The 25,999-nt window shown below is 42.0% G+C and overlaps 4 protein-coding genes across 4 annotated transcripts; 3 read left to right on the top strand and 1 right to left on the bottom strand.

Annotated features, from left to right (window-relative positions):
- Positions 1 to 1,752: 1,752 nt before the first annotated feature.
- On the top strand, positions 1,753 to 4,630 carry LOC123764680 (pro-resilin-like). Its single transcript, XM_069302718.1, has 3 exons — positions 1,753 to 1,803; positions 3,363 to 3,572; positions 4,113 to 4,630. Exons 1-3 carry the CDS (start codon positions 1,753 to 1,755, stop codon positions 4,350 to 4,352), a joined length of 501 nt encoding a protein of 166 aa, XP_069158819.1. The 3' UTR covers positions 4,353 to 4,630.
- Positions 4,631 to 8,676: 4,046 nt separating this feature from the next.
- On the top strand, positions 8,677 to 9,579 carry LOC138351090 (uncharacterized). Its single transcript, XM_069302717.1, has one exon. It carries the CDS (start codon positions 8,677 to 8,679, stop codon positions 9,577 to 9,579), a length of 903 nt encoding a protein of 300 aa, XP_069158818.1.
- A 2,184-nt stretch (positions 9,580 to 11,763) lies between these two features.
- Positions 11,764 to 13,772, top strand: LOC123764911 (cuticle protein 8-like). The gene is made up of 3 exons (XM_045753107.2): positions 11,764 to 11,886; positions 12,720 to 13,013; positions 13,369 to 13,772. The coding sequence occupies exons 1-3, from the start codon at positions 11,872 to 11,874 to the stop codon at positions 13,627 to 13,629; spliced, it is 570 nt and encodes a 189-aa protein (XP_045609063.2). The 5' UTR covers positions 11,764 to 11,871; the 3' UTR covers positions 13,630 to 13,772.
- Positions 13,773 to 16,605: 2,833 nt separating this feature from the next.
- Positions 16,606 to 19,628, bottom strand: LOC123764910 (cuticle protein 8-like). Its single transcript, XM_045753106.2, has 3 exons — positions 17,976 to 19,628; positions 17,344 to 17,637; positions 16,606 to 17,010 (listed from the first exon to the last, which is right to left on the bottom strand). Exons 1-3 carry the CDS (start codon positions 17,988 to 17,990, stop codon positions 16,750 to 16,752), a joined length of 570 nt encoding a protein of 189 aa, XP_045609062.2. The 5' UTR covers positions 17,991 to 19,628; the 3' UTR covers positions 16,606 to 16,749.
- Between the last annotated feature and the right edge of the window lie 6,371 nt (positions 19,629 to 25,999).

Raw genomic sequence — 25,999 nt, 5'->3', positions numbered from 1 at the left:
ACATGAAGTGTTCGATGATTCGAGGAATCGAACCAGTGTTCAGTGTTCGAATAGCGTTGTCAGGAGAGCGGGTGGTAGACCTCTTGCTTGAGGAGCTCGTCATTTTCATATTGGTTCATATTCGGGTTGAGTTATGGTTCAATCACGCTATTGTGAGTGGTTCTCCGCACCCTTAACTCTTCGTCTCTGTCCACTCAGCAGTAATTGGGGGACCTGGTTGTAAATTGATTAGCGGGTCGTGTTCCAGGGGGAAGAAAAACTAGTATTTTAAGGCTTAAAATAAGGTACGAAATGGAAAGGTCAAAGTTTATTAATAAGTCAGAACCCCCTCTGAGCTGGAAGAATGAGAGGGAGACCCGGGTACCGCCGGTTACCCCCACCCCAGTACATGTGTGTGTGTGTGTGTGTGTGTGTGTGTGTGTGTGTGTGTGTGTGTGTGAGTGTGTGTGTATCACGAAAATAAACACGTGATTAAAAGTGTGACAGTGTCAGACCACGGAGGAAAATCGAAACAGGAATTTCCTTAAGTACTTTCGTATATTAATACATCTTCAGAAGGAATGAATACATCTTCACTCCTTCTGAAGATGTATTAATATACGAAAGTACTTAAGGAAATTCCTGTTTCAATTTTCCTCCGTGGTCTGACACTGGCATATATATATATATATATATGTCGTACCTAGTAGCCAGAACGCACTTCTCAGCCTACTATGCATGGCCCGATTTGCCTAATAAGTCAAGTTTTCATGAATTAATTGTTTTTCGACTACCTAACCTACCTAACCTAACCTAACCTAACTTTTTCAGCTACCTAACCTAACCTAACTTATAAAGATAGGTTAGGTTAGGTTAGGTAGGGTTGGTTAGGTTCGGTCATATATCTACGTTAATTTTAACTCCAATAAAAAAAAATTCACCTCATACATAATGAAATGGGTAGCTTTATCATTTCATAAGAAAAAAAATAGAGAAAATATATTAATGCAGGAAAACTTGTCTTATTAGGCAAATCGGGCCTTGCATAGTAGGCTGAGAAGTGCATTCTGGCTACTAGGTACGACATATATATATATATATATATATATATATATATATATATATATATATATATATATATATATATATATATATATATATATATATATATATACACACTCTAGGAGGCGTACCCGGCGCTACCCGGGTCTGTCTCCCCCTCTCTATCTCTACCTATCTTTATTTCTGCCTGTCTCTATATGTACTTCCTATCTCTCCACATCTCTATTTCTTTATCTAGTTATCTTTCTACATAACAATCTCTCTAATCATCTCTTCACCCTCCCACCACCTTTACCTCCTCAAGAAACACTGAGACAAGTGTATTTGTGTCTTAGATGCTTTACTTTTTCTTAGCCCTTCCTTTATCCATTCTCTCGTTTATTTTCAGTAACAACTCCACGATAACTACATGTTAATTCTCGCCTGACTCCATGAAAATGGTTCGGGGGTTGTGGATAATTACTAATATTTCTGAATTCATTTAACTTATGCCTACCTCGACCAGCTTATGTCAGTCCCATACCCCAGATCATTCCCCCTTGCAAATTTGAGTGAGGCTAGCCACCAGCGTCTGGCCTCCATCTATGGTCAGAGAGAAATTCTCTCTCTCTCTCTCTTTTCAGAGGTTACTTAATGCATTTCTAACTCTGAGATGATAAAGATAAACCGCGAGATCTGTTATGAAGATAGTGATCATGAAGATAGTGAGAGATGAAGGTGATGTACATAAGTGGGCCAGGAGAGTATGAGGCTCACGTGAAGGTGAGTGAGGGTGAGAGGGGGGGGGGCGGCACCAATGATCATGAGGAAGTATGTAAGATGGTGTCACCTACCGTTAAGGTATGTTTTAACTCACACGTTCAAGTCACTCTCCCAAAGACATCTTGCATAACAGTGACAGTCATATATATATATATATGTATATATATCTAACTTTATTTGAAAATTTCATTACAGGAAATACATATTATATATATATATATATATATATATATATATATATATATATATATATATATATATATATATATAATATGTATTTCCTGTAATGAAATTTTCAAATAAAGTTAGATATATATACATACATACCAAAAGAATAGGGTAGGAGAAGAAAATATCAAAGTGTTCAGTGAGGATCCACAAGGTCTTCTCTGAGTACTCTTTATTTTCTTCTCCAAGGCTATGGGTTCCTACACGTGTACCAAAGGTGGTACCCCTTCTATGTTAAAATATATATGTATTTATTTATTTATTTATTTATTTATACATACATACATATGCAGAATAATCCCAGAAAAACACGTGATTCGGTTATGCATAAGTATCCACTAGAAAAATGAAACGAGAGTTCCGGAGTTTATCGCGTTTCAGCACATTAACAATTAAATACGGGTTGTTCAACACTATTCATTGTTGAACATGCCAACATTACCTGTCGAACTAGACAGGTAATGATGGTAACTACCATCATTAACTGTCTAGATCGTCTTCGTGCGATTTTGAGTACTGTATTCTGTATTTTTTGCCCGCTGTATTGTTTGTATTTTTGCTCTGTCCTTCCGATGGGATTGCAAGATACGTGGGAGATGGAGTAGATGCTGGTGAGTGTGGGAGATGAAGGAGAAAAGAGATATGTGATACATGCAGGAAATGCTGGAAATTTTGCACATATGAAAGATACAGATGTTGGAGAAACGGGAGATGGGTGAAATGTAGAAGATACGGGAGGCAAAGATGCTGAAGATGCAAGAGATGTAGGACTTGCAGATGCTGGAGAGGCGGGAGATGAGGTGGGAGGAGCCAGATGAGCAGCAGAGATGATGGTATATAAGCCGGAGATGAGAACCTCACAGCATCACTCCCGCCACCCCTCACCGCCATGATTGCTGCCAAGGTAAGGCCACCGCTACCTGCTGTCTCTGCTGGACCACACTACGTCACCTCGTGGCGGGGTAGAAATAGCCTAAGCTACTCTGCCTCTTTGAGATGTATTTTCTTGTCTCAATAAACATACTTGAACTTGCTTAACCCCTGCACTGCGCAAAGCGCCTTTAGGCGCTCTGAGAGTAGTGCTATTTTTTGTAAATAGGCTATATTTTAATGTTTTTTAATGTTTTCATTACTCTGTGTTTTTAAATGAAAATAGTTGAGTTTGGAAACATTTTGACATTAAATTTACCTGAATATTTATAAAAACAACAAGAATATGTCCTTGACAATTGCCCCAAGAAGTTTTTGCCGAAACCAGGTGTGCAGTGCAGGGATTAATCTTCATCAATCAATCAATTAATCACTCAGCGTACCTGTGCTCTCCTCACCAGCTGACCTTCCTACTGACCCTCCTCACTACTGGCCTCGGTGGCACCTCTCTGGGCCTCCACGGTGGCATCTTTCACGCTGGCATCCAACATGGCGGCGCATATGGTGGGATTCCTGGCGGCGGCATCCACCACGGTGGAGTCCATCACGGTGAAATCCACCATGGCGGTGTTATCCACGGCGGCCCAGTCTACCATGACGTCTATCACAACGTGAGTGGTTCCCTGTCACATGGTAATGCCTTAATGACCTGAAGGGCCTCTTGTAATGAGGCATAATAGTTTATCTTTAATGTTATTTTCTTGGGGCTTAGAGACATCGTCAACTGTCTGAAAGTGACAGCTTTTACATTGATGGATTGAAGGTTACCGGATGATATATCACCGGTTATATACACATATTATACATATACATATGACTGTATTCACATACAGTGATGTGTGAAGAGAAAAAGGGGGAATTTTAGACACAAAATTTTATGTGTGACTTTAAGGTTATGGTCCTATTGAACAGCTAAATTGTACTGAAATATTTTATCAGGACTTGTGTACATTCGTGGCTAGTAACTACACATGTACCATTATATAAATGTTCGCTAATTGTTTGCTGTCCGGACTCTATTCCAGACTCCTGTAAGCAGGAGGTTACATATGGGAGCGATAACAGTTCAAAGTCGCTGTACTGTGTGTGTTACATGAGTTTAAAAATACATAAAAAAAGGCATTTGTCAATAAGGTTAGCAATCGTTGCAGGCTCCAGCTCACTATAACTTCGCTTACGGTGTCCAAGACGACTTCTCCGGCACCAACTTCGGTCACAGTGAGTCCCGGGACGGCTACAAGACAGAAGGGAAGTACTTCGTCAATCTTCCCGACGGTCGCATCCAGACGGTCAAGTACTACGCGGACGAGCACGGCTACCACCCGGAGGTCTCCTACGAGGGCGTCGCCCGCTACCACCTCCCTGGACCCGGCTACGGTGGCTACCACTAGACGTCTCGTGGGCCACTAGACGTCTCGTGGGACACTAGACGTCTCGTGGGACACTAGACGTCTCGTGGGACACTAGACGTCTCGTGGGACACTAGACGTCTCGTGGGACACTAGACGTCTCGTGGGACACTAGACGTCTCGTGGGCCACTTAGGCGTCTGTGGTGTTCTGTATACTTATATTACAACATTTAATTTATCGACCTCTCTCGAAAATTGGAGAGCATTCTGCGATCTCATAAAATATTTATGTTTAATTCTGTTCTCCGATAAAGAAAAATTACCGTATTTGATGTTTGTTTAAAAAAAAAAATCCTTCACAAATTAATGTTTTTCTAAGATTTATTGATCGTTAAAGACATGATGCTTACACACACTTATTTAGTAAACACCAAATTAGAAATAAACTTGTGTTCTCAACAAAAAGATACCTGAACACTGCCAAGGACTCTTGGGAATGAGTTGTTGTTGTTGTTGTTAAAGATTCGCTACCTGGAACATAAAGTTCCAAGTAGCACGGGCTATGGTGAGCCCGCAGTGCTTGTGGGGTGTCCCAACAGAAACAGCGCTGAGAAACCCATTGTCACAAATAATGCCATCAATTGTGACCCCAGATCATCTTACACGTTCATCGGGTTCACTTTACTCTTGATGAATGATGATCAAAAGGACCTGGGGAAACATGTATGACACATGAAGACTCCAACGCAACAGATCCTGCCCCCCAACCAATAAAACTTGACTGCAGGAACTTCTGTTCAACGCATTGAACAGAGTGTACGCTGCGTTGTACACTGATAACTCTTTCGGCCGTGTTGATAGATATGATGTACCTGGGTATGAGCTGGTTATCTGCCGATATATTTCGGCGTTGTTCTGTCTGGATATCTCTGGTGGTGGTCTGGTTGTGTGTACAAATGGTGTGATCTTATATGGACCCCTTGTTTTCGTGGGCATTGTCGCGCACTTTAAAAAGAGATGATATCATTCGGTATATATACCATGACCACCAAACTACTGACCACATGACCACCAAACTATTCAAAAGTCATTGGTAGCCGAGGCTATTTCCCCCCAACGACCCGGTAACACTCGGTGGCCATAGATCAGAATTCCTTTTCATTAAATCAATTCACTATAAAGGAGATCTTGAGCCTCAATTGTAAAGTGGCTTTAGTGCCAACGCAGAGCGGCCTATGACAACCCCGTACCCCCCTGTGTCATCTTAAAAACTTGGGTGAAGTTAACCCCAAACATTTCGTTTTCATTTTTACTAGGAAAATGAAGTGAAATTTCCGAATGTTTTCGTTTTACAACACATTATTATGAAGGAATGCAGGAATATCCTGTATTCCTTTGCCCTAGTGGATACTTACGCATAGCCGAATTACGTGTTTTTTGTGATTATATATATATATATATATATATATATATATATATATATATATATATATATATATATATATATATATATATATATATATATATATATATATATAATAAACTTTTCCACGGACCACTAAACGGAAGAGAGTGCTGAAGGACGTTGTTGAGAGAAACGTGACCCCTACCAATACCATTGAACTAGTGCTATAAGAGCGAGAAGACTGCCAGTTACCTACTGAAAACCCCTCGTGTCGTCAAACAAAACCCCCTTGAAAGAGTATGGAGTTCTATGGAGTATGGAGTTGAAGTATGGAATGTCGTCTGTGGCTCCACATGCCCACTTGGAGACTGTCAACCCCCCCCCCCCCCCCCCCCAATGATCTCAATATATAGGCATTTTTTTCCCCACAGTCAGCTATTCTTAGGATTGGAATTTAACTGGCGATTGTAAACTCTAAATATGACTCATCTAGTGGTTCATTAATAAAGCATCTGGAATTGTCTAAGAATTATTAATACCAATATCAGGAGTCACTTGAGGGCACTGGGTAAAATATTTAGTAGATTGATATATCCTGTCTCAATTATTTGGGTCAGTAAACTACTGTTTGATGCTCAGGTGTTGAGCAAGTATTGCTCATGTATTAGGCAAGTATTTCTCAGGTATTGCTCATGTATTAGGCAGGTATTGCTCAGGTATTAGGCAGGGATTCTCCAGGTATTAGGCAGGTATTAGGAAGGTATTGCTCAGGAATTAGACAGGTATTGGCTGAATTATTGCATAAATCACAGAACTGATGGTGTGGATCAGGCTGGCTGTGGTGTCATACTGGGGGCGTGTCCTCCTCCTCCTCCTCTTCATGAAAACAACTCTGATTGATGAGGGTGGTGGTGGCATTTGAAGGTCAGGAAAGAGAAGTACTCGTTTCAGTCAATGAAGCCTCCCATGATTTATTCCGCCACGTGTCGAAAGTCGTCAGGGTTGGCGACCTGTGACTGACATGTTTGTTGCTACCTGTAGGTTGCATAATGTTGCATATGTGAATAAATAGTGTACACTTGCTATGTACACACACTCACTCACACACACACACACACACACACACACACACACACACACACACACACACACACACACACACACACACACACACATTTCTTGGATTGTCGGAAAGCCTTTGACACAGTACCGCATAAGAGGCTGGTACATAAGCTGGAGAGACAGGCAGGTGTAGCTGGTAAGGTGCTCCAGTGGATAAGGGAGTATCTAAGCAATAGGAAGCAGAGAGTTACGGTGAGGGGTGAGACCTCCGATTGGCGTGAAGTCACCAGTGGAGTCCCACAGGGCTCTGTACTCGGTCCTATCTTGTTTCTGATATATGTAAATGATCTCCCGGAGGGTATCGATTCATTTCTCTCAATGTTTGCGGACGATGCTAAAATTATGAGAAGGATTAAAACAGAAGAGGACTGTTTGAGGCTTCAAGAAGACCTAGACAAGCTGAAGGAATGGTCGAACAAATGGTTGTTAGAGTTTAACCCAACCAAATGTAATGTAATGAAGATAGGTGTAGGGAGCAGGAGGCCAGATACAAGGTATCATCTGGGAGAGGAAATTCTTCAGGAGTCAGAGAAGGAAAAAGACTTAGGGGTTGATATCACGCCAGACCTGTCTCCTGCAGCACATATCAAGCGGATAACATCAGCGGCATATGCCAGGCTGGCCAACATACGAACGGCATTCAGAAACTTGTGTAAAGAATCATTCAGAACTTTGTATACCACATATGTCAGGCCAATCCTGGAGTATGCAGCCCCAGCATGGAGTCCATATCTAGTCAAGGATAAGACTAAACTGGAAAAGGTTCAAAGGTTTGCCACCAGACTAGTACCCGAGCTGAGAGGTATGAGCTACGAGGAGAGACTACGGGAATTAAACCTCACTTCGCTGGAAGACAGAAGAGTTAGGGGGGACATGATCACCACATTCAAGATTTTGAAGGGGATTGATAGGGTAGATAAAGACAGTCTATTTAACACAAGGGGAACACGCACAAGGGGACACAGGTGGAAACTGAGTTCCCAAATGAGCCACAGAGATATTAGAAAGAACTTTTTTAGTGTCAGAGTGGTTGACAAATGGAATGCATTAGGGGGTGATGTGGTGGAGGCTGACTCCATACACAGTTTCAAGTGTAGATATGACAGAGCCCGATAGGCTCAGGAATCTGTACACCTGTTGATTGACGGTTGAGAGGCGGTACCAAAGAGCCAGAGCTCAACCCCCGCAAACACAACTAGGTGAGTACAACTAGGTGAGTACAACTAGGTGAGTACACACACACACACACACACATCTCTCTCTCTCTCTATATATATATATATATATATATATATATATATATATATATATATATATATATATATATATATATGTATGTGTGTGTGTGTGTGTGTGTGTATTGCATACATTTTGCGCTCATGATACATATTGTATACATATGTTGTATTCAAGCTGTAAGCATCTCCTGTACTCATCCTGATGGGTTATATACCAACTCATCCTCTTAAAATGATAGTACTTATCGCAACTGTTTTATCAAACGTACAAAAATAGACTGTTGCTGCCAACAATGCTCACTTTTGTACTATACATTTTGCAGAAGGCACGAATCGAATAGAATAAGCAAACTCTAACATTCCAAGGTCTAGTATAGCACATATGATGATGGCGTCCGTCATAATAACGTAATGATAACGTCATAATAACGTAATGATAACGTCCTAATAACGTAATGACCAACAATGTCTTGAAAACAGGTCACCAAACCCCTAAGGAATCCTTAACCTACGGGCAGTGCAAATGTAAACACTTCTTCATTTCATCTACATGGAAGGAAGGTGTGTGTAACTGTGCCCCGTCTAGTCATGTAGAGATCTATGGAAACGAACTTTGCGAACAAACTATCCGAATTGGGAGCACCTGAAGAGAATGTATATGTTAATACCCCCCCACCAAGCACCAGAGAACTGCTAAAAAAGTGCTTTTTTGACACTGTACACTGTGACACTGTATCCGAGACAGATAACACTGTATCCGAGACAGATAACACTGTATCCGAGACAGATAACACTGTATCCGAGACAGATAACACTGTATCCGAGACAGATAACACTGTATCCGAGACAGATAACACTGTATCCGAGACAGATAACACTGTATCCGAGACAGATAACACTGTATCCGAGACAGATAACACTGTATCCGGGACAGATAACACTGTATCCGAGACAGATAACACTGTATCCGAGACAGATAATACTGTATCCGAGACAGATAACACTGTATCCGGGACAGATAACACTGTATCCGAGACAGATAACACTGTATCCGAGACAGATAACACTGTATCCGAGACAGATAACACTGTATCCGAGACAGATAACACTGTATCCGGGACAGATAACACTGTATCCGAGACAGATAACACTGTATCCGAGACAGATAACACTGTATCCGGGACAGATAACACTGTATCCGAGACAGATAACACTGTATCCGAGACAGATAACACTGTATCCGGGACAGATAACACTGTATCCGAGACAGATAACACTGTATCCGAGACAGATAACACTGTATCCGAGACAGATAACACTGTATCCGGGACAGATAACACTGTATCCGGGACAGATAACACTGTATCCGAGACAGATAACACTGTATCCGAGACAGATAACACTGTATCCGAGACAGATAACACTGTATCCGAGACAGATAACACTGTATCCGGGACAGATGTCGACCAACACCTGCGTCAAGGATTGGCAAAACACCAGTGATCCCAATTAAATATAGACAAATAAGTAATCACAGGGAGAACTTTGAAACTAACAATGCTGCTGTACTTTTAAAAGCTCATGGTAAAAAATAAGCATTGAAATGCTTAAAGGAGTCCAGAGCAACTCTATAAACTCCCTCGTGTGTGAACGGCATTAATTTGAGACCATGTTGGGCCTGTCATCACGCTATCTATATTACCTGTTATCTTGGCCTAGTTTGGTTCCCTGTGACTGGTGGTCGTGTCTGTAGCCTGTTATCTTGGCCCAGTCTGGTTCCCTGTGACTGGTGGTCGTGTCTGTAGCCTGTTATCTTGGCCCAGTCTGGTTCCCCTGTGACCGGTGGCCGTGTCTGTAGCCTGTTATCTTGGCCTAGTTTGGTCCCCTGTGACCGGTGGCCGTGTCTGTAGCCTGTTATCTTGGCCTAGTTTGGTTCCCTGTGACTGGTGGTCGTGTCTGTAGCCTATTATCTTGGCCCAGTCTGGTTCCCCTGTGACTGGTGGTCGTGTCTGTAGCTTGTTATCTTGGCCCAGTCTGGTTCCCTGTGACTGGTGATCGTGTCTGTAGCTTGTTATCTTGGCCCAGTCTGGTTCCCTGTGACTGGTGGTCGTGTCTGTAGCCTGTTATCTTAGGCCAGTCTGGTCCCCTGTGACTGGTGATCGTGCCTGTAGCCTGTTATCTTGGCTCAGTCTGGTTCCCCTGTGACTGGTGATCGTGCCTGTAGCATGTTATCTTGGCCCAGTCTGGTTCCCTGTGACTGGTGATCGTGTCTGTAGCCTGTTATCTTGGTCTAGTCAAATTCCCGCGATGAGAGAGCAACAAGCTTATCGTCAGTACTCTTGAGTCGGTTTCCTCAAAGGGTTGTCATCTTTTCAAAGTGCAAATGCATCTTCACACGTAAAGTTCAGCGTAAAATAAAGCAGTAACCAACCACACACACAAATGGGGATATTTATTGGAAACAGTTATGCCAAAATGATGACAGACTTGGTCATTTGTGTCCGATTCTTCAGACACATGAGACGGAGCAGCTAATTGTCCTGTTCAGGTGTTGGTCTCAGCCCTTTACGTTTAGAGTTGGGGGGGGGCGTCTCAAAAACTTCTTTTATTCAGTTTCTTCAGATACTTTTCATCAGAGAGAGAAAACAATTATTACAATTTAAAAGACAAATCAGATGTAACTATACAGGTCTTTTTATTGTTTTCAAACAACTTGATGTACTTTGCATATATATATATATATATATATATATATATATATATATATATATATATATATATATATATATATATATATGTATATATATATATATAAAATATACACTGAAGTCATCACGTGACTATAGTACTCTGAAGACGTATATGAGAACAGGAACACTGAGGAATGACAGGTGACAATCCAGTTTAAATATAATAAAGCACTGAGAAAGCCCTTCAGCCTGGCAGCCTTCAGTGATAATGGCTCAGGTAGTGAGAGTGAGGCGAGGGAAGGACCCGGGGCTCGTGGAATGAAGGTGTGAGAAGGAGAGAGAGAGAACCCATGTATAGCGTTGATATAGTATAGAGTTATATCAACGCTATACATGGTAGAGGGGGTCAGCTGCGATCGTTATAGAGCCTTGGCAGTGATCAGGGATAGGACTTAGCTGTGACTGGGAATAGGACTTAGCTGTAATTGGGATAGGACTTAGCTGTGATCGGGATAGGACCTAGCTGTGATCAAGAATAGGACTTAGCTGTAATTGGGATAGGACTTAGCTGTGATCGGGATAGGACTTAGCTGTGCTCAGGGATAGGACTTAGCTGTGATCGGGATAGGATCTAGTTGTGAACAAGATACGATCTTGATCTTAATTGCGTTGATTAGCTACCCCTGAGACGGGAAGGCTAAGCAAACATTAGCTGACACTGTAGTGGTGGTGTAGATTAGCTGCTGCTCTAATTGTCATTGGTGTAAGGCGTAACCTAACGGTGACTCTGGAAAGGACGTGGTTAATCGGCAATCAAGGAGGAGGTGGCGTAGCCTCACTGTGACCACAGAGGAGTGGGCGTAGCCTAGCTGTAACCTCGCAGGAGGTGGCGTAGCCTAACTGTGACCAAGGAGGAGGGGGCGTAGCCTAACTGTGACCACGGAGGTGGGGGCGTAGCCTAGCTGTGATCGTGGAAGGAGAAGTGTGGGGTCTCTGAGAGATAGATGGCCCTGGAAGGGATCGAATCCCCAGCAGTGACCATGGAGGAGAGTATATAACACAGTGAGAAGCAGCATTCAGCATCACATCTCCACCAACCAACACCATGACCGTAGCGAAGGTAAGACTCGCTCCGTCTCTTGACATGTGCAACCCTCTATACTGATACACAAAAATTGCTCCGTTAATTATTCAACAACTTTCGTTTGCATCATAATTTCTAGAGTGATTGACGAACAGCAACTAATGCGGTTATCAGATTAATAATGCGGTTATCACCTTACTAATGCGGTATTGTTGTGTATATCGACTTCTGTTTTCATTAAGAGTGTTGATATAATCATTTACTTCAAAGTCAAATGTTGTGGAAAGACTTGACTGTGCCGAGAACATGTTTAATAACATTAAGGTTACTGCTATCTACGCTGTAGTGAGTGTTGTATATCTTCCTGGCCTGGTATTGCAACGTGCAATAGTCCTTCATATGGACTCCTGCAACGCGTGTGTCAATATGCTTCCTTATAGAAACCAAAATTAATGGGTCTCTTCAAGCTTCCACTGTTGCAATGGCATGTAAAGTACGTTAATAAATTAGTGAAATAAATATGCAGTGCTCACTACAGGTGCTCACAATTTAACAGATATCAGAAAGAAAAGTTATATAAATCACGGAAATGTTCACCATTCAGTCACAGACAGACGTAAACTGATTTCTCAAATGACACTAATGTCTTCTTTCTGTTCGTCTGATTACTCTCCTGGAACTAGTTCTGTTTGGTTACTCTCTCTGATCGTCTGCCTACTCAGTTTAACTGTCTGCCGGCCCCCCACCCTCTCTCTCTCTCTCTCTCTCTTTCTCTCTCTCTCTCTCTCTCTCTCTCTCTCTCTCTCTCTCTCTCTCTCTCTCTCTCTCTTACACTCCAGCAGTGATAAAGTTCAACTCTTGCACTCCAGGTTGCAGTCCTCATGAGCATGGTGGCTCTTGTCATGAGTGAGACATCCTACCTCCACTCTGCTCCTGTCCACCATGGGACTACAGTCATCCATGAGGGTCCAGTTCATCACTCGTCTTCAGGTTATCATGGTGGCTCTGTTGTTCACGGTGGCTCAGTTATCCATGGTGGGCCAGTTGTTCACGGTGGCTCAGTTGTTCACGGTGGTTCAATTGGCCATGGTGGGTCAGTTGTCCATGGTGGTGCAGTTGTCCATGGTGGCCCAGTTGGCCATGGTGGTGCAGTTCATAAGTCAGTGAGTAAAACATTTCATTTATATCGTTGTATATTATATTTGTAATGAATTTGTTACAGAAACATTAATTTATATATGAAACACCTTTCCTCTAAATAGTAAGGAATAAGCTATTAATTCATGTGTGTAATATGTATATAGATATTACATTTGTACATACATATTACATGTATGCAAGCATTGTCGTATTTAGAACATGACGTTACTTCTCACACCAAAAATATTTGAGTGGTTATATATCTTTTATAATAATTCCAGTTTGAATAACATTTAGTGGCATTTTAGTAGATACGTGTAGTGGAGGAAAGCTTAACACACAATACATATATAATGAGACAATTACGCTGTACATCAGGCCTCGCCACACTACAACTTCGCTTACGGTGTCCACGACGACTACTCCGGCACCAACTTCGGTCACAGTGAGTCCCGGGACGGCTACAAGACAGAAGGGAAGTACTTCGTCAATCTTCCCGACGGTCGCATCCAGACGGTCAAGTACTACGCGGACGAGCACGGCTACCACCCGGAGGTCTCCTACGAGGGCGTCGCCCACTACGACACCAACACCCACCACAAGTCCGGCCCTGTCCACGGGGGAAGCTACCATAAATAGGCTCCCGTGTGTCGAAATAAATGATATGTATATTCTTGACAAGGCGTTATAAACGTTTATCATGGTGTCAAACAATTGTTTCCATTGAAATTGTAAATTCCAATTTAACTTCTCAATTTGTAAATAAAGAAATCCAGATTTTATAGAGTTGTCTTCCTTAAATATTCACTATAAAATGCACACTCTTGCAGAGTTCTCATATATACACTCTTGCATTATTTCTAAATGGGCCATTAGTAAAGGTGTTCAAAATGTTAACAAGTTCTTATGTGCGATGATTGGTATACGTCTCAGGGATTTTATATTGAATTTTATTGAATACTTAAAACAGTAAGGATAAAATCAAAGGAAGGTAAGGCAAGGTAATTATGTTAGAAAGTGCCAAGCCAATTTGGTAACAGGACAAGGCGCTGGGATATGATGCCTAATTACTTGAAATCAAAGTAATGCTGTGTCTGTGTGGGGCCACGTGTTCCTCTCGTGGCGCCACAAAGTGAGGTGTTCGATGAAATATCTATGCCCAAGCTTACCACCAAGTGCTGTCGGGATGTTGGGGAAATAGCCTTGGCTACCAACGTCTTTTTTACAGTTACGGTTGGTCGAGTGGTTAAAGCACCGGGTACGCCGTGGTGCATTTAACTCCTGGCTTCGAATCCCTCTGCATGCATGCACTATAGATAGAAGTCGGCAAAACTCTAAAACTTATGTCAATTATTTCTTCCAATTGACTACAGAAAACAACATGTTAAATAGAAATAACTTCCAGCTCTCCTTCGTTATACCTTGAGGTGCTTCCGGGGCTTAGTGTCCCCGCGGCCCGGTCGTCGACCAGGTCTCCTGTTATGGTAAAAACTAATTTATCAAAACGGAAACCACATATAAAACGCCGTCAAATCACGCAATAAAAGGACAAAAATCCCCATAAAAGATTTGAAAGTAAGTTGACACACCTGACTTTTAAAGAATACGGTAAAGTAGCCGTCACACCTGCAGGAAAAATGACTGGCTGGATAATAACAACATAGTAACACATTTTCAAGAAGGAAACTGCACATAGTTTACTTCCTACTGTAGTTTACATGGGGTAAGGGTAATGATATATATACAGACACCCCCACGTAAGTGGACCATAAACAGATAGCTGTAAGAGGTGGTATGACTTCTACAGCTGGTGAGATACCTATTTACACAACTACACATGGATCACATATCTCATCAATTATGAAGTTATCTAACGTATATCATCTCTAGCTTATAATAATGTTACTAAATTAACTACTTTTAATAAAAGAAGATTCCATTATATTTCATTCAACAACAGATTTACATTAAACAATTTTCAATAAATGTTGTCCAATCAGATAGTCTGAAGCCCTCAAAAGAACAACTGGTCCATTGAAATATTGACTATTGAACACACACAAATCACAATAATGTGATGTATCAAATGAACAAATATGCTCCTGGACGCAGGTTCGAATCCTCGTCACGGCCCTTGTGGATTTGTTCAAAAGACTATCGAAATTCCAACAACTGACCTATGCTATATATGTGTTCTTTATCCTCTAGTCAATGTGTTCCCAGGTTCGACCCTCAAATAAATTATGGCAACTTTTGCAGTATATTTTATAAACAATACCATTATAGATGCTAGAGCTCTTTGAATACGATATTTTTTTTATATCAACGATATAAACAAATAACAAAAATTTGAAAAAATTCCGGTGATATTAATTTATTTAATAATTTAGGAATTACAAATTTTCATGAAAAGGTAGAATTAGTGTCGCCTTCATTTTGTATTCTCCTTTCTTGTTGAAACTGAAGAAACCATTTAATATTCCAAAAAAGTTTTGGAATATTGTAGGGGTGAAAGCTATATGATATATAGCACCGCTTTCATATATTGCTCTGGACATGACATGACGTATCATTGAGTCTCTTTAAGAACATTGTCAAGTGAAAATCGACGATAAAACCAGTGCCATGTAATGTCACCGTAAATATATCAAGAACATGAAAACGGTAGCCTACTCCCTGTCTGGAACCCGTCGGTGCGGGACCGGGACGTCCACCTCCTGGGGCTCGTGCGGCCTCCAGGCTCTACTTCAGGAGGCTGGGGTCGTTCATACCCTGGGGGTGGTTCTTCTCCGGCCCCGACCACGGCGGTCTCCGGGTTTGGAGTCCCTGTGCCTTCTTTCGCCAACCTCGAGGTCAACTCCGGAGCTCACAGTTCCTGCAACAGCGCTGGAACCAATCGTATTGGCGTTTGCCTTTCTATTGGAGAGTTTCGGCGCCGTGGGGAGAGGGGGAACCTGCTGCATAGGTAACAGCTTCTCCTCCATATCAACCTACACTGGCTTTGCGCCCTGGAGAGGCCACTCCAGACCGACAACCAGAGCGCAGCTCCATAGTCTCCTGAGAGTGATAGATGCCTACTTCTCCCTGTGAAGACCGGCCAACAGTCCAGTTTATATCGTTAACAACTGGCCAACCGTCCAACCGATTGCAGCTTAACCAGGAAGGCTGTAGTCTGTATGCAGTTTTTAGTGCTGGGATTTCAATGTAATACATTTGATAGCATTTATTTCTTAATCTGAATGTATAATTTTCTGTTGATTATCTTCCGCTTTGACGGTTCATCGTTAGTGATCATCGTTGGAAAGGTTGTTAGAGACACAGTGTTACTTTGATTTCAAGTAATTGGGCAGCATATCCCGGCTCCTTGTCCTGTTACCAAATTAGCTTGGCACTTTCTCGTGATAATTACCTTGCCTTACCGTCCTTTGAATTCATCCTTCCTGTATGAAGCATTCAATAAAATTCAATATAAAATCCTTGAGATTTACACCAATCATCGCACATAAGAACTTGTTAACATTTTGAATACCTTTACTAATGGCGTATTAAGAAATAATGCAAGAGTGTATATATCAGAACTCTCTGCATGAGTGTATATTTAATTAAAACAATTCGTTAAATCTGCGCTTCTTTATTTACAAATTGGGAAGTTAAATTTTAATTTACAAATTCAATGGGAAACAATTTTTTTACACCATGATAAATATTTTTAACGCCTTGTCAAGAATATACATATCATTTATTTCGACACACGGGAGCCTATTTATGGTAGCTTCCCCCGTGGACAGGGCCGGACTTGTGGTGGGTGTTGGTGTCGTAGTGGGCGACGCCCTCGTAGGAGACCTCCGGGTGGTAGCCGTGCTCGTCCGCGTAGTACTTGACCGTCTGGATGCGACCGTCGGGAAGATTGACGAAGTACTTCCCTTCTGTCTTGTAGCCGTCCCGGGACTCACTGTGACCGAAGTTGGTGCCGGAGTAGTCGTCGTGGACACCGTAAGCGAAGTTGTAGTGTGGCGAGGCCTGATGTACAGCGTAATTGTCTCATTATATATGTATTGTGTGTTAAGCTTTCCTCCACTACACGTATCTACTAAAATGCCACTAAATGTTATTCAAATTGGAATTATTATAAAAAATATATAACCACTCAAATATTTTTGATGTGAGAAGTAACGTCATGTTCTAAATACGACAATGCTTGCATACATATATCTATATACATATTACACACATGAATTAATAGCTTATTCCTTACTATTTAGAGGAAAGGTATTTCATATATAAATTAATGTTTCTGTAACAAATTCGTTACAAATATAATTGACGACGATATAAATGAAATGTTTTACTCACTGACTTATGAACCGCACCACCATGGCCAACTGGGCCACCATGGACAACTGCACCACCATGGCCAACTGACCCACCGTGAACAACTGAGCCACCGTGAACAACTGAGCCACCGTGAACAACTGGCCCACCGTGAATAACTGAGCCACCGTGAACAACAGAGCCACCATGATAACCTGAAGACGAGTGATGGACTGGACCCTCATGGATGACTGTAGTCCCATGGTGGACAGGAGCAGAGTGGAGGTAGGATGTCTCACTCATGACAAGAGCCACCATGCTCATGAGGACTGCAACCTGGAGTGCAAGAGTAGAATTTAATCACAGGAAGATATACAACACTCACTACAGCGTGGATAGCAGTAATCTTGATGTTATTAAACATGTTCTCGGCACAGTCAAGTCTTTCCACAACATTTGACTTTGAAGTAAATGATTATATCAACACTCTTCATGAAAACAAAAGTTGATATACACAACAATACCGCATTAATAAGCTGATAACCACATTAGTTGCTGTTCGTCAATCACTCTAGAAATTATGATGCAAACGAAAGTTGTTGAATAATTAACGGAGCAATTTTTGTGTATCAGTATAGAGGGTTGCACATGTCAAGAGACGGAGCGAGTCTTACCTTCGCTACGGTCATGGTGTTGGTTGGTGGAGATGTGATGCTGAATGCTGCTTCTCACTGTGTTATATACTCTCCTCCATGGTCACTGCTGGGGATTCGATCCCTTCCAGGGCCATCTATCTCTCAGAGACCCCATACTTCTCCTTCCACGATCACAGCTAGGCTACGCCCCCTCCTCCTTGGTCACAGTGAGGCTACGCCACCTCCTCCGAGGTTACAGCTAGGCTACGCTCTCTCCTCCGAGGTTTCAGCTAGGCTACGCCCTCTCCTCCTTGGTTACAGCTAAGCTACGCTCATTTTATAATTTTCCATTAAAATATCTTGAAGTCCCACGTATTGTTGTTGTTTATTTTAAGTCTATGACTACTCTCGTCCCGGATGTGCCCCGGCAAAGCCTTACAACTATATAGTCGTTGCCTGTCGGCGGAAAACATATGTCTAGCGGCAGATAAACACATTGTTAGGTACATGGGTGAGGCCCTGGAGCAGCCCGTCATCCTAAGGTTTCCCAACCTCAAGAAAACTGTCAATTTAAAGTGTTCTCTCGTAACCTACCAGAGGAGAAAAAAGCGGGACAGTACGTTACTTTCGCGAGCTGCTCCCATTTTCTAGCACGACAATTTTTGGCCTTATGTAACACATACTAGCGAAATGCGACGTTCTTTGGAAGAGGACAGGTTGAGGGTGGAAGAGGACAGGTTGAGGGTGGAAGAGGACAGGTTGAGGGTGGAAGAGGATAGGTTGCCTGGAGACCCCCAGAAAGGTCACCACTAGATCCCACCCCACACAGAAAACCTCCTGGAACACTGTCGACATCCAGTGACCACAGACGACAAAGGTGTCTTGCGTCCTGTGAACTATGGATTGATAAATTAAGTCGCGGCTAAACGCCATAACTGCGATGGTCCTTCCTAAACTCGAATCCAACCGGGCAAAAACGTTTTCCAGTGTCCTTTTTTTGGCGTTTTGCTTTTTCCAGCACCCAAGAGTCCCACCACGCTCCCGGGACACATCAAAAAGCCACATGCAAAACTTGCACTCCTGCAGCATCTCTTGGCCAACCCGGCACCTGACACTCTCCGCATTAAGATCCAACTGGAAATCGCGAATCTTATTAATTTTCTTGTGATCCCAGGCGTTAAATGCGTCAGGTGTTGTGAATGCACTGAGGAAATAAAGTGTGGAAGCCACCTTTCAAAATTTAAAGGACAGATTCGAAAAAAGATTGAATATCAGAATAGTTAGATAATAACGCAACAGGTATAACAAGGCTAGTAAGCGGGGCTGAAAGATCTAGCCCTCACTTTCCCGTAGCCACTGATCGGCAAGCATCAAGCTGGACTGTCGAAGAGGAATGCATGACGTCAATATCAGGACCCAATGGTCAACACGAGTCACGTTGTCCGGCGGCACCCGAGCAGAGCGGGTGACCAGACGTCTGCACATCGTCAGGGTTGAGCCAGGAGTCCCCGAGCTTCCAGATGCTTTGTTCACGTAAGAGTGACTTGTCAGTTTAGATTAGTTTGCCCTTCTTCGTTTTCTTTTATTTTTTTTTCTTCCCGTTGCATAACTGTAATCGTTTCTAGCCGTCCTTGTCGTCTCACTGCAGTCTTGGCTCTCCTGCAGGACGGTCACACACTACCGTCGTCCATATTTGTATACGTTGAGTTCTCCTTTTGCTTATTTTATTTAACTCATTGTTTCCCAGTCGTGGATAGGTTAATGAGACCCCCCTCCCCTCTTTGTTTATGAGGCAATCCACAACAATTACCTAACTCTTGGGTATCTACCTGCTGCTAGGTGAATAGAGGCATTTGGTGAAATGAAATGTTGTCCAATCGGTTTTGTCCTTCGGAAATTGAAAATAGAACTTTCGGTTGTGACCCTACAGCGCTTTTTTTTGTGCATGGATATTCTTGTGCGGTTCTTAAGCCTTTGGCTGGCCCACGAAGTGTTATTCTTGGACGGAATTTGAGTATTTATGACTCGTATGTTGGCTTTAGTAAGATTATGTCCAATGTGTTTAACAACTGCGCTGTTAAATCTCTAATAATTTACTTTCTTCACTACGTTAATGTTCCAGTGATCTGTTTCTCCACAATGCTGATATTTCCTCTTTTCTGCAACCTGCAAGCCAATTTCCATTACACATGAGTATCCCAGACTGGTGCAGGGGAAGTACCCGACAGGACTGACCATTGTTTGTGTGTGTCCAAGGATGGAGTTGAGATGCTTAAGGCTTGTCTCACCCAACCTTCACACATGAAACATGTCGGGTATGGGAGTGTCATAGGCCTGTTGGGGGTCGGCCTCGGTGTAACATTTTAAGAAATATCGACATCCAACCCGACCCCTACAATCACGTGATTGTGTTCCTTCTGTTCTCACTGTCCCTATCCTCTCTGTTCTCTCCCTTCCTCCTTCCCGCTCTCTCCCTCCCTCCATCCTGTTAGTGCTAAAAAGTATATATAGCTCGTTCCTTCTCGTATATCAGCCCATCCTCCTAAAATGAAAGTACTTATAGTAACGATGTGGTCAGAATTACCAGTATGTAGTGATGGACCGCCAGAAAGTTGACTTTTGTGTTATTTGGACAAACTGAAAACTTTCTGGGCCTATTACACGCTATCGTCGGCCTAATATAGTAAATATATGTGTTGTACTAGACCTGGGAATACTTAAATTTAGCTTTTAGCTCAATTTTTTCGATCTCTATGAAATTAATAGCACAAGAATCTACTTATATTCTGGTCTATCAGGTGATATTGGTACTTTCACGCAAATGGTTACTATAAGTACTGTTATATCAGGAGGATGGGGCGTGTATGTGTACCGAGAGTGTACTTTCCTCCTGACTGTGTTCAGGGCTACAGTGTAATCCATGTGTGTGTTGAGGGCTGAAGTGTAATCCTTGTGTGTTCAGGGCTGAAATGTAATCCTTGTGTGTTCAGGGATAAAGGTGTAATCCTTGTGTGTTCAGAAGAACTCCAGGGTTGCAATCTTTATACCATGTCGTGCTCTAGTCGCTAGAACCGTGTGCGTGGGGGACACCAACCACATACATTCGAGCCCTCATCACTGCTACTATGGATTTTTTTCCTCATTGGTGCAGTCACGTTAGTGTGCTTGCTCTCTGTGTGTGTGTACTAAAGTAGTACCTACTGTTTGGCCAGTAAGCTGTTTTATTGGCCAAATTGCGAAACCAATTTCGTCTGTGGAAGTTGTTACTGCTGTTATCTGTGGCTGAGAAGGGTGTTGGAGCCGAGCACAGAGACTAAGAGACAGCACCAGGCGCCGTGTTAGTCCGACGGGTTTTAACACTACAGTCAGTCATCACACGATTTCAGTCCACGTTGTACCGGGGATGAAAGGCGGCGGTTTTCTGCTGTTTATAGTCTGCTGGCGGGAACTGGATCACCCAACAAGGAATATTCTGAACATTCTGGTGAGGGTTAAGGTTTTCCCAATGTGTCGGACAGGTAAGAAACCCCCACATAAATATGTGAGTGTGCATATTCAGGCAATTCTGCACGCACGTACGATCACTCTTGCACCCAATGACTCACTGGTATTTTTAGCGAGCATCTATTTCTGGGTATTAGATGTTGATTCGAAGGACACTCGCTGAATGCTTAGAAAAGATGAATTTAGATTTACATTTTTTATTCAGGTAAAGGTACATACATTGAGTTCCATACATAATGTTGGATTTAAAGATATAGTACATACAATACCTAAAGCCACTAGTACGTATAGGGTTTGGGTTTTTGGTGTCTCCAAACATGAACATGGATTCATCAAAGGGTTATCCTGAGAAAGAGTTGGGCAGACTGCATCTTCTTTGACTGGCGGGAACACTTTAGCAATGTACCTCACAAGAGACTGCTATTGAAACTACATAAGAGACTCGAAGAGCGCTTGAGGTCATCATTCAGGAAGGAGGTCAAGGGTCAGGGGTAAGGGGAAGGTGTGAGAATAAAGAGAAGTGATGATTGGTGTTCCTCAAGGGTCGGAACTAGGGGTCCATCCTGTTTATAATATACGTAAAGGACATAATAGAGAAATTAGGTGTATTAATATAATTTTTTTTGCTGATGAGAAGCAATGAGAAGAATCTGACAGAAGAAGACAGTGAAACATTGCTGAACCATCTACACTGCCTCAGAAGGTGCTATTAAAAATTGCTGGTATACTTAATCCAGCCACAAGAAAAGTTATGAGGATAGGATTAGAAATAAATAGACCCCAGGGTCACAATATATTAAAATGAAGGCAACTTCTCACTTTACAAAAAGGGAGACTTGGGATTAGACATAACACCTTCACTGTAAATATATTGCTCTTGAAATAGCGCTTTCTCTGTAACTGACATTGTAACTATAAGGTGTGAAGGATAGATGAAATTGTTTATGTAATAATCTAATATGAGGTCTGATAAAAATCTTTTGTGCCTTCTGTAATGCTTTTTGCGCTACCGCTCACAGGATGGGTATGGGGTGCACAATAAACTAGCCGCCTCCGACGGTAACAATCAAAACCTTCTCTAACACCAGAGGCTCACCTCAGAAGAAGAAGAAGTCCTTATCACACGCCAAAATTGCCAACCTCCTCTAAGTAGGACACACACGAATCACATTAATGTGTTATATATCAATGAGACAATCCAAAATCGTGATATATATATATCAATGATGGGTTTAGGTTCTGTTGGCGATTATTTGTATAACAAGTACGTGGGCGAAGCATTTACAGCGTTGTGGTTCGAACAGAGGTCGTCAGCGAAGCACTGTTCGAGAAATGATCGAACGACATCAGTTGTGTGTAAAACCGTTTTGTCATTCATAAATATTATTATATATATTGTGGATTAATGCACAATTAGATCTCTGTAAGGTTATATAATATTTTAGTTACGCTGATTTAGGGAGTGTATACAATATATGCTGAAAATGACTGAAGCACGTTTCCAGTCAGAGCTCCGAACACGCTCAAGTTAGTTTTGTTATGAAAAACGTTAATTTAAAGTGTCCTCTTATAACCTCTGCGCGTACGCCGGACGACTCAAACAGAAAACGGAACAGAACGTCACTTTTGTGAGTCGATTTCATTTCAAATTACGTCCAAATTTGGCCATAGTGCGCATACGAGCCATAAGTGACGTTATTTTTAAGAGGACGGGTTGAGTTATGAGTCAATTACTGACTTACATAGATATTAATAAGTCAGTATTTGACTTGCACATTGTGAATCAGACGACTTTTCTCGATGATGAACTGATAAATTCACCCTAAACTAATTAGAGATGTCACCACTGTATTTGATTTAATCATCACTATAACGGCTATCCATTAATATTATTTCAGTATAATAATTTATGGTTATTCACTAATCATTATTAGTCACCATAATTAATTATCCACTTTAATTATCTATTTATTCGTTATAATGAGCTAGTATGCTTATTCATTTAAGGATTATCAATTACTTAATCACTTATGATTATTATGATTATTTAATAAATAATTAATTATTACCCGTTAACACACCAGTTCGCAGAAAAGCAAATGAATTGGGAAATATTTACCCAGGGTCCTTCTTTAAAATGTCCAAAATAACACACAAAAAAGACAATCGCTTCATGCTCAACAAGTCAGAAAGTAGGAAAGAAATCAGAAGATGACCGTGCAGCCACAGGACAATGAATTCATGGAATCACCTGCCTCGCAAAGTTGCAAATGCCAAGACATTATTATATATCAAAATCCAAATGGAAAAATTACGCAATAATAATGGAAAGACCTTTAATAAGTCGCTAGTCATGTCCCCGTCGTAGCCACTAGAGACGGTGACCCTCGGGCAAATTCAGGTATACACTTGAAAAAACCTGTGTAAATCAAACGTATAGAAAAAAAATATACACGCATGCTTATAGACACAAAATACACCCACATACAAAATCACACACACACACACATATAGAAGACGGGACACCACGAGCGTAGCTCTCATCCTGTAACTACACTTAGGTAATTACACACACACACACACACACACGCACACACACACACACACACACACACACACATACACACATACACACACACACACACACACACACACACACACACACACACACACACACATACACATACACACACACAATTTGTCAGTTGATTGACAATGTAGAGGTGGAGACCAAAGAGCCAAATCTCAACCTCCGCAAGTACAACTAGGTGAGTCAAACTAGGTGAGTACAATCCAAACTATATATATTTACATGCAACTTCCGACCAATAAACACCACAGTGCTGCATAAGGTCGACTTTGCTTATAGTTTAATTTCTATCCAAATTATACATAGATTCCCCATGTTGGGAATAGTTAGCTTGTATCTAACCACATTGAGGTCCCTTTCAGTTCAGTTCATTCTCGACTCACAATCGGAAATTCTGGGTTCGAATCCCGTGTGGGACAGAAAGGACGCGTTTCCTATCACCTAATGCATCTGTTCACCTGGTAGTAAATGAGTATCTATTGTAAGGTTACATCCTGGGAAGGGTCTGAAGTCGAACTCGAGGGGGGAGGGGGTGGGGAGCTTGATATAAGCTTAACATGTATATGTATACTGGCGGCCTGTCCCCCGACACAATGAATTATTATTATTATTATTATTATTATTATTATTATTATTAATATTATTATTATTATTATTATTTTTGTGGATTAATGAACCGAAAGATGAATCGATAGTCGCAGACGGAAGTGAGTTGAAGAGGTTCGTTCGGGAACAGGAAATTCGTCATTACACACTTCCGAACTGAAGCTCGTAATATTGCAGAGCGAGAAGTACACTCCTCTACTCTGGGTATACCGAGAGTTTACTGCGGTCCTGGGCTATGTCTAGGACTAAGGTAAACTTTCAGGTTGGTCAGTATGAGGTATTGTGGTGACCTTTAAGCCTCTCCGGGTTGACAGGTTTTTTGTCAGACCAACACCAAACGTTCCTGACTAGTGGGAGGAACGTTTCCGCTGTGATTACTGGGTTATTTTGCTGCCGCGAGGCGCGACTGGCTGCACCCTCCGGTGTTGTACTTATTTATTTATTTATTTATATACAAGAAGGTACATTGGGATTGTGAGGATACATAGCATGGTAATTACATTCTTGTAAAGCCACTAGTACGCGCAGCGTTTCAGGCAGTACTGGTACTGGTAGGATCAAGAACACTCTTACATTATTGTACAGCCGCTGGGACGCATAGCGTTTCGGGCATAGCGATACAGCCACTAGCATAGCATAGTGTTTCATAGCGAAACGCTATGGATGTTGATAATGCCTCCCTGATTAACCTGTCCATATATCCTGCGTCGTTTTCTCCCCCCCCCTCTCTCTCTCTCTCTCTCTCTCTCTCTCTCTCTCTCGAGGGAGAGGGAGGAGCATAGACTGTATGAAGGGGAGTACAGTATGTGTCAAGAACAAGTTACATGATGCTAAAAATCCCCATCCCACAGGATGGTAAGTCATACAAGGCCATGTGACCGGTAGTCTGCACTGGCAAACTCTAGATGCGTTATGAAGATATCAAGAACACAAGAGTGACGTAGCAGTGATACTACAAGCAAGTGGAGAATTGCTTAAAATCTCTACGGAAAACAATTCCGTGATTTATGACTTCGTGAATAAATTACGAGTCGATATTTTATAGAGAGGAGCACTAAGGGTCGACCCGGACTGGCCAATACGACTCGTGTATCAGTCTGAGAAGGTGAGTTAGACGAGCTCTAAGCGTGTTGTCTCCCAATTCGGACGGAGAGCAGCCCGTCCTCATAAACAAAGACCCAAAGACCGTTCCATGCACCCGCCCAACCCCCCCTGTTTACGAATGATAACCGGTTTACACACGACTCATAACTGATGACGTCCGCGACACTTCCGCTTTGCTGGCGACGTTTGTTTGAACCCCAACGCTGTCAATGCTTCACCCACGTGCTACAAATACTCGTCAACAAAACCTAAACGCCTA

This window comes from Procambarus clarkii, chromosome 48, assembly GCF_040958095.1.
Source record: "Procambarus clarkii isolate CNS0578487 chromosome 48, FALCON_Pclarkii_2.0, whole genome shotgun sequence".
Classification (NCBI taxonomy): Eukaryota; Metazoa; Arthropoda; class Malacostraca; order Decapoda; family Cambaridae; genus Procambarus; species Procambarus clarkii.
This window is presented reverse-complemented; position numbering and strand designations above follow the sequence as displayed.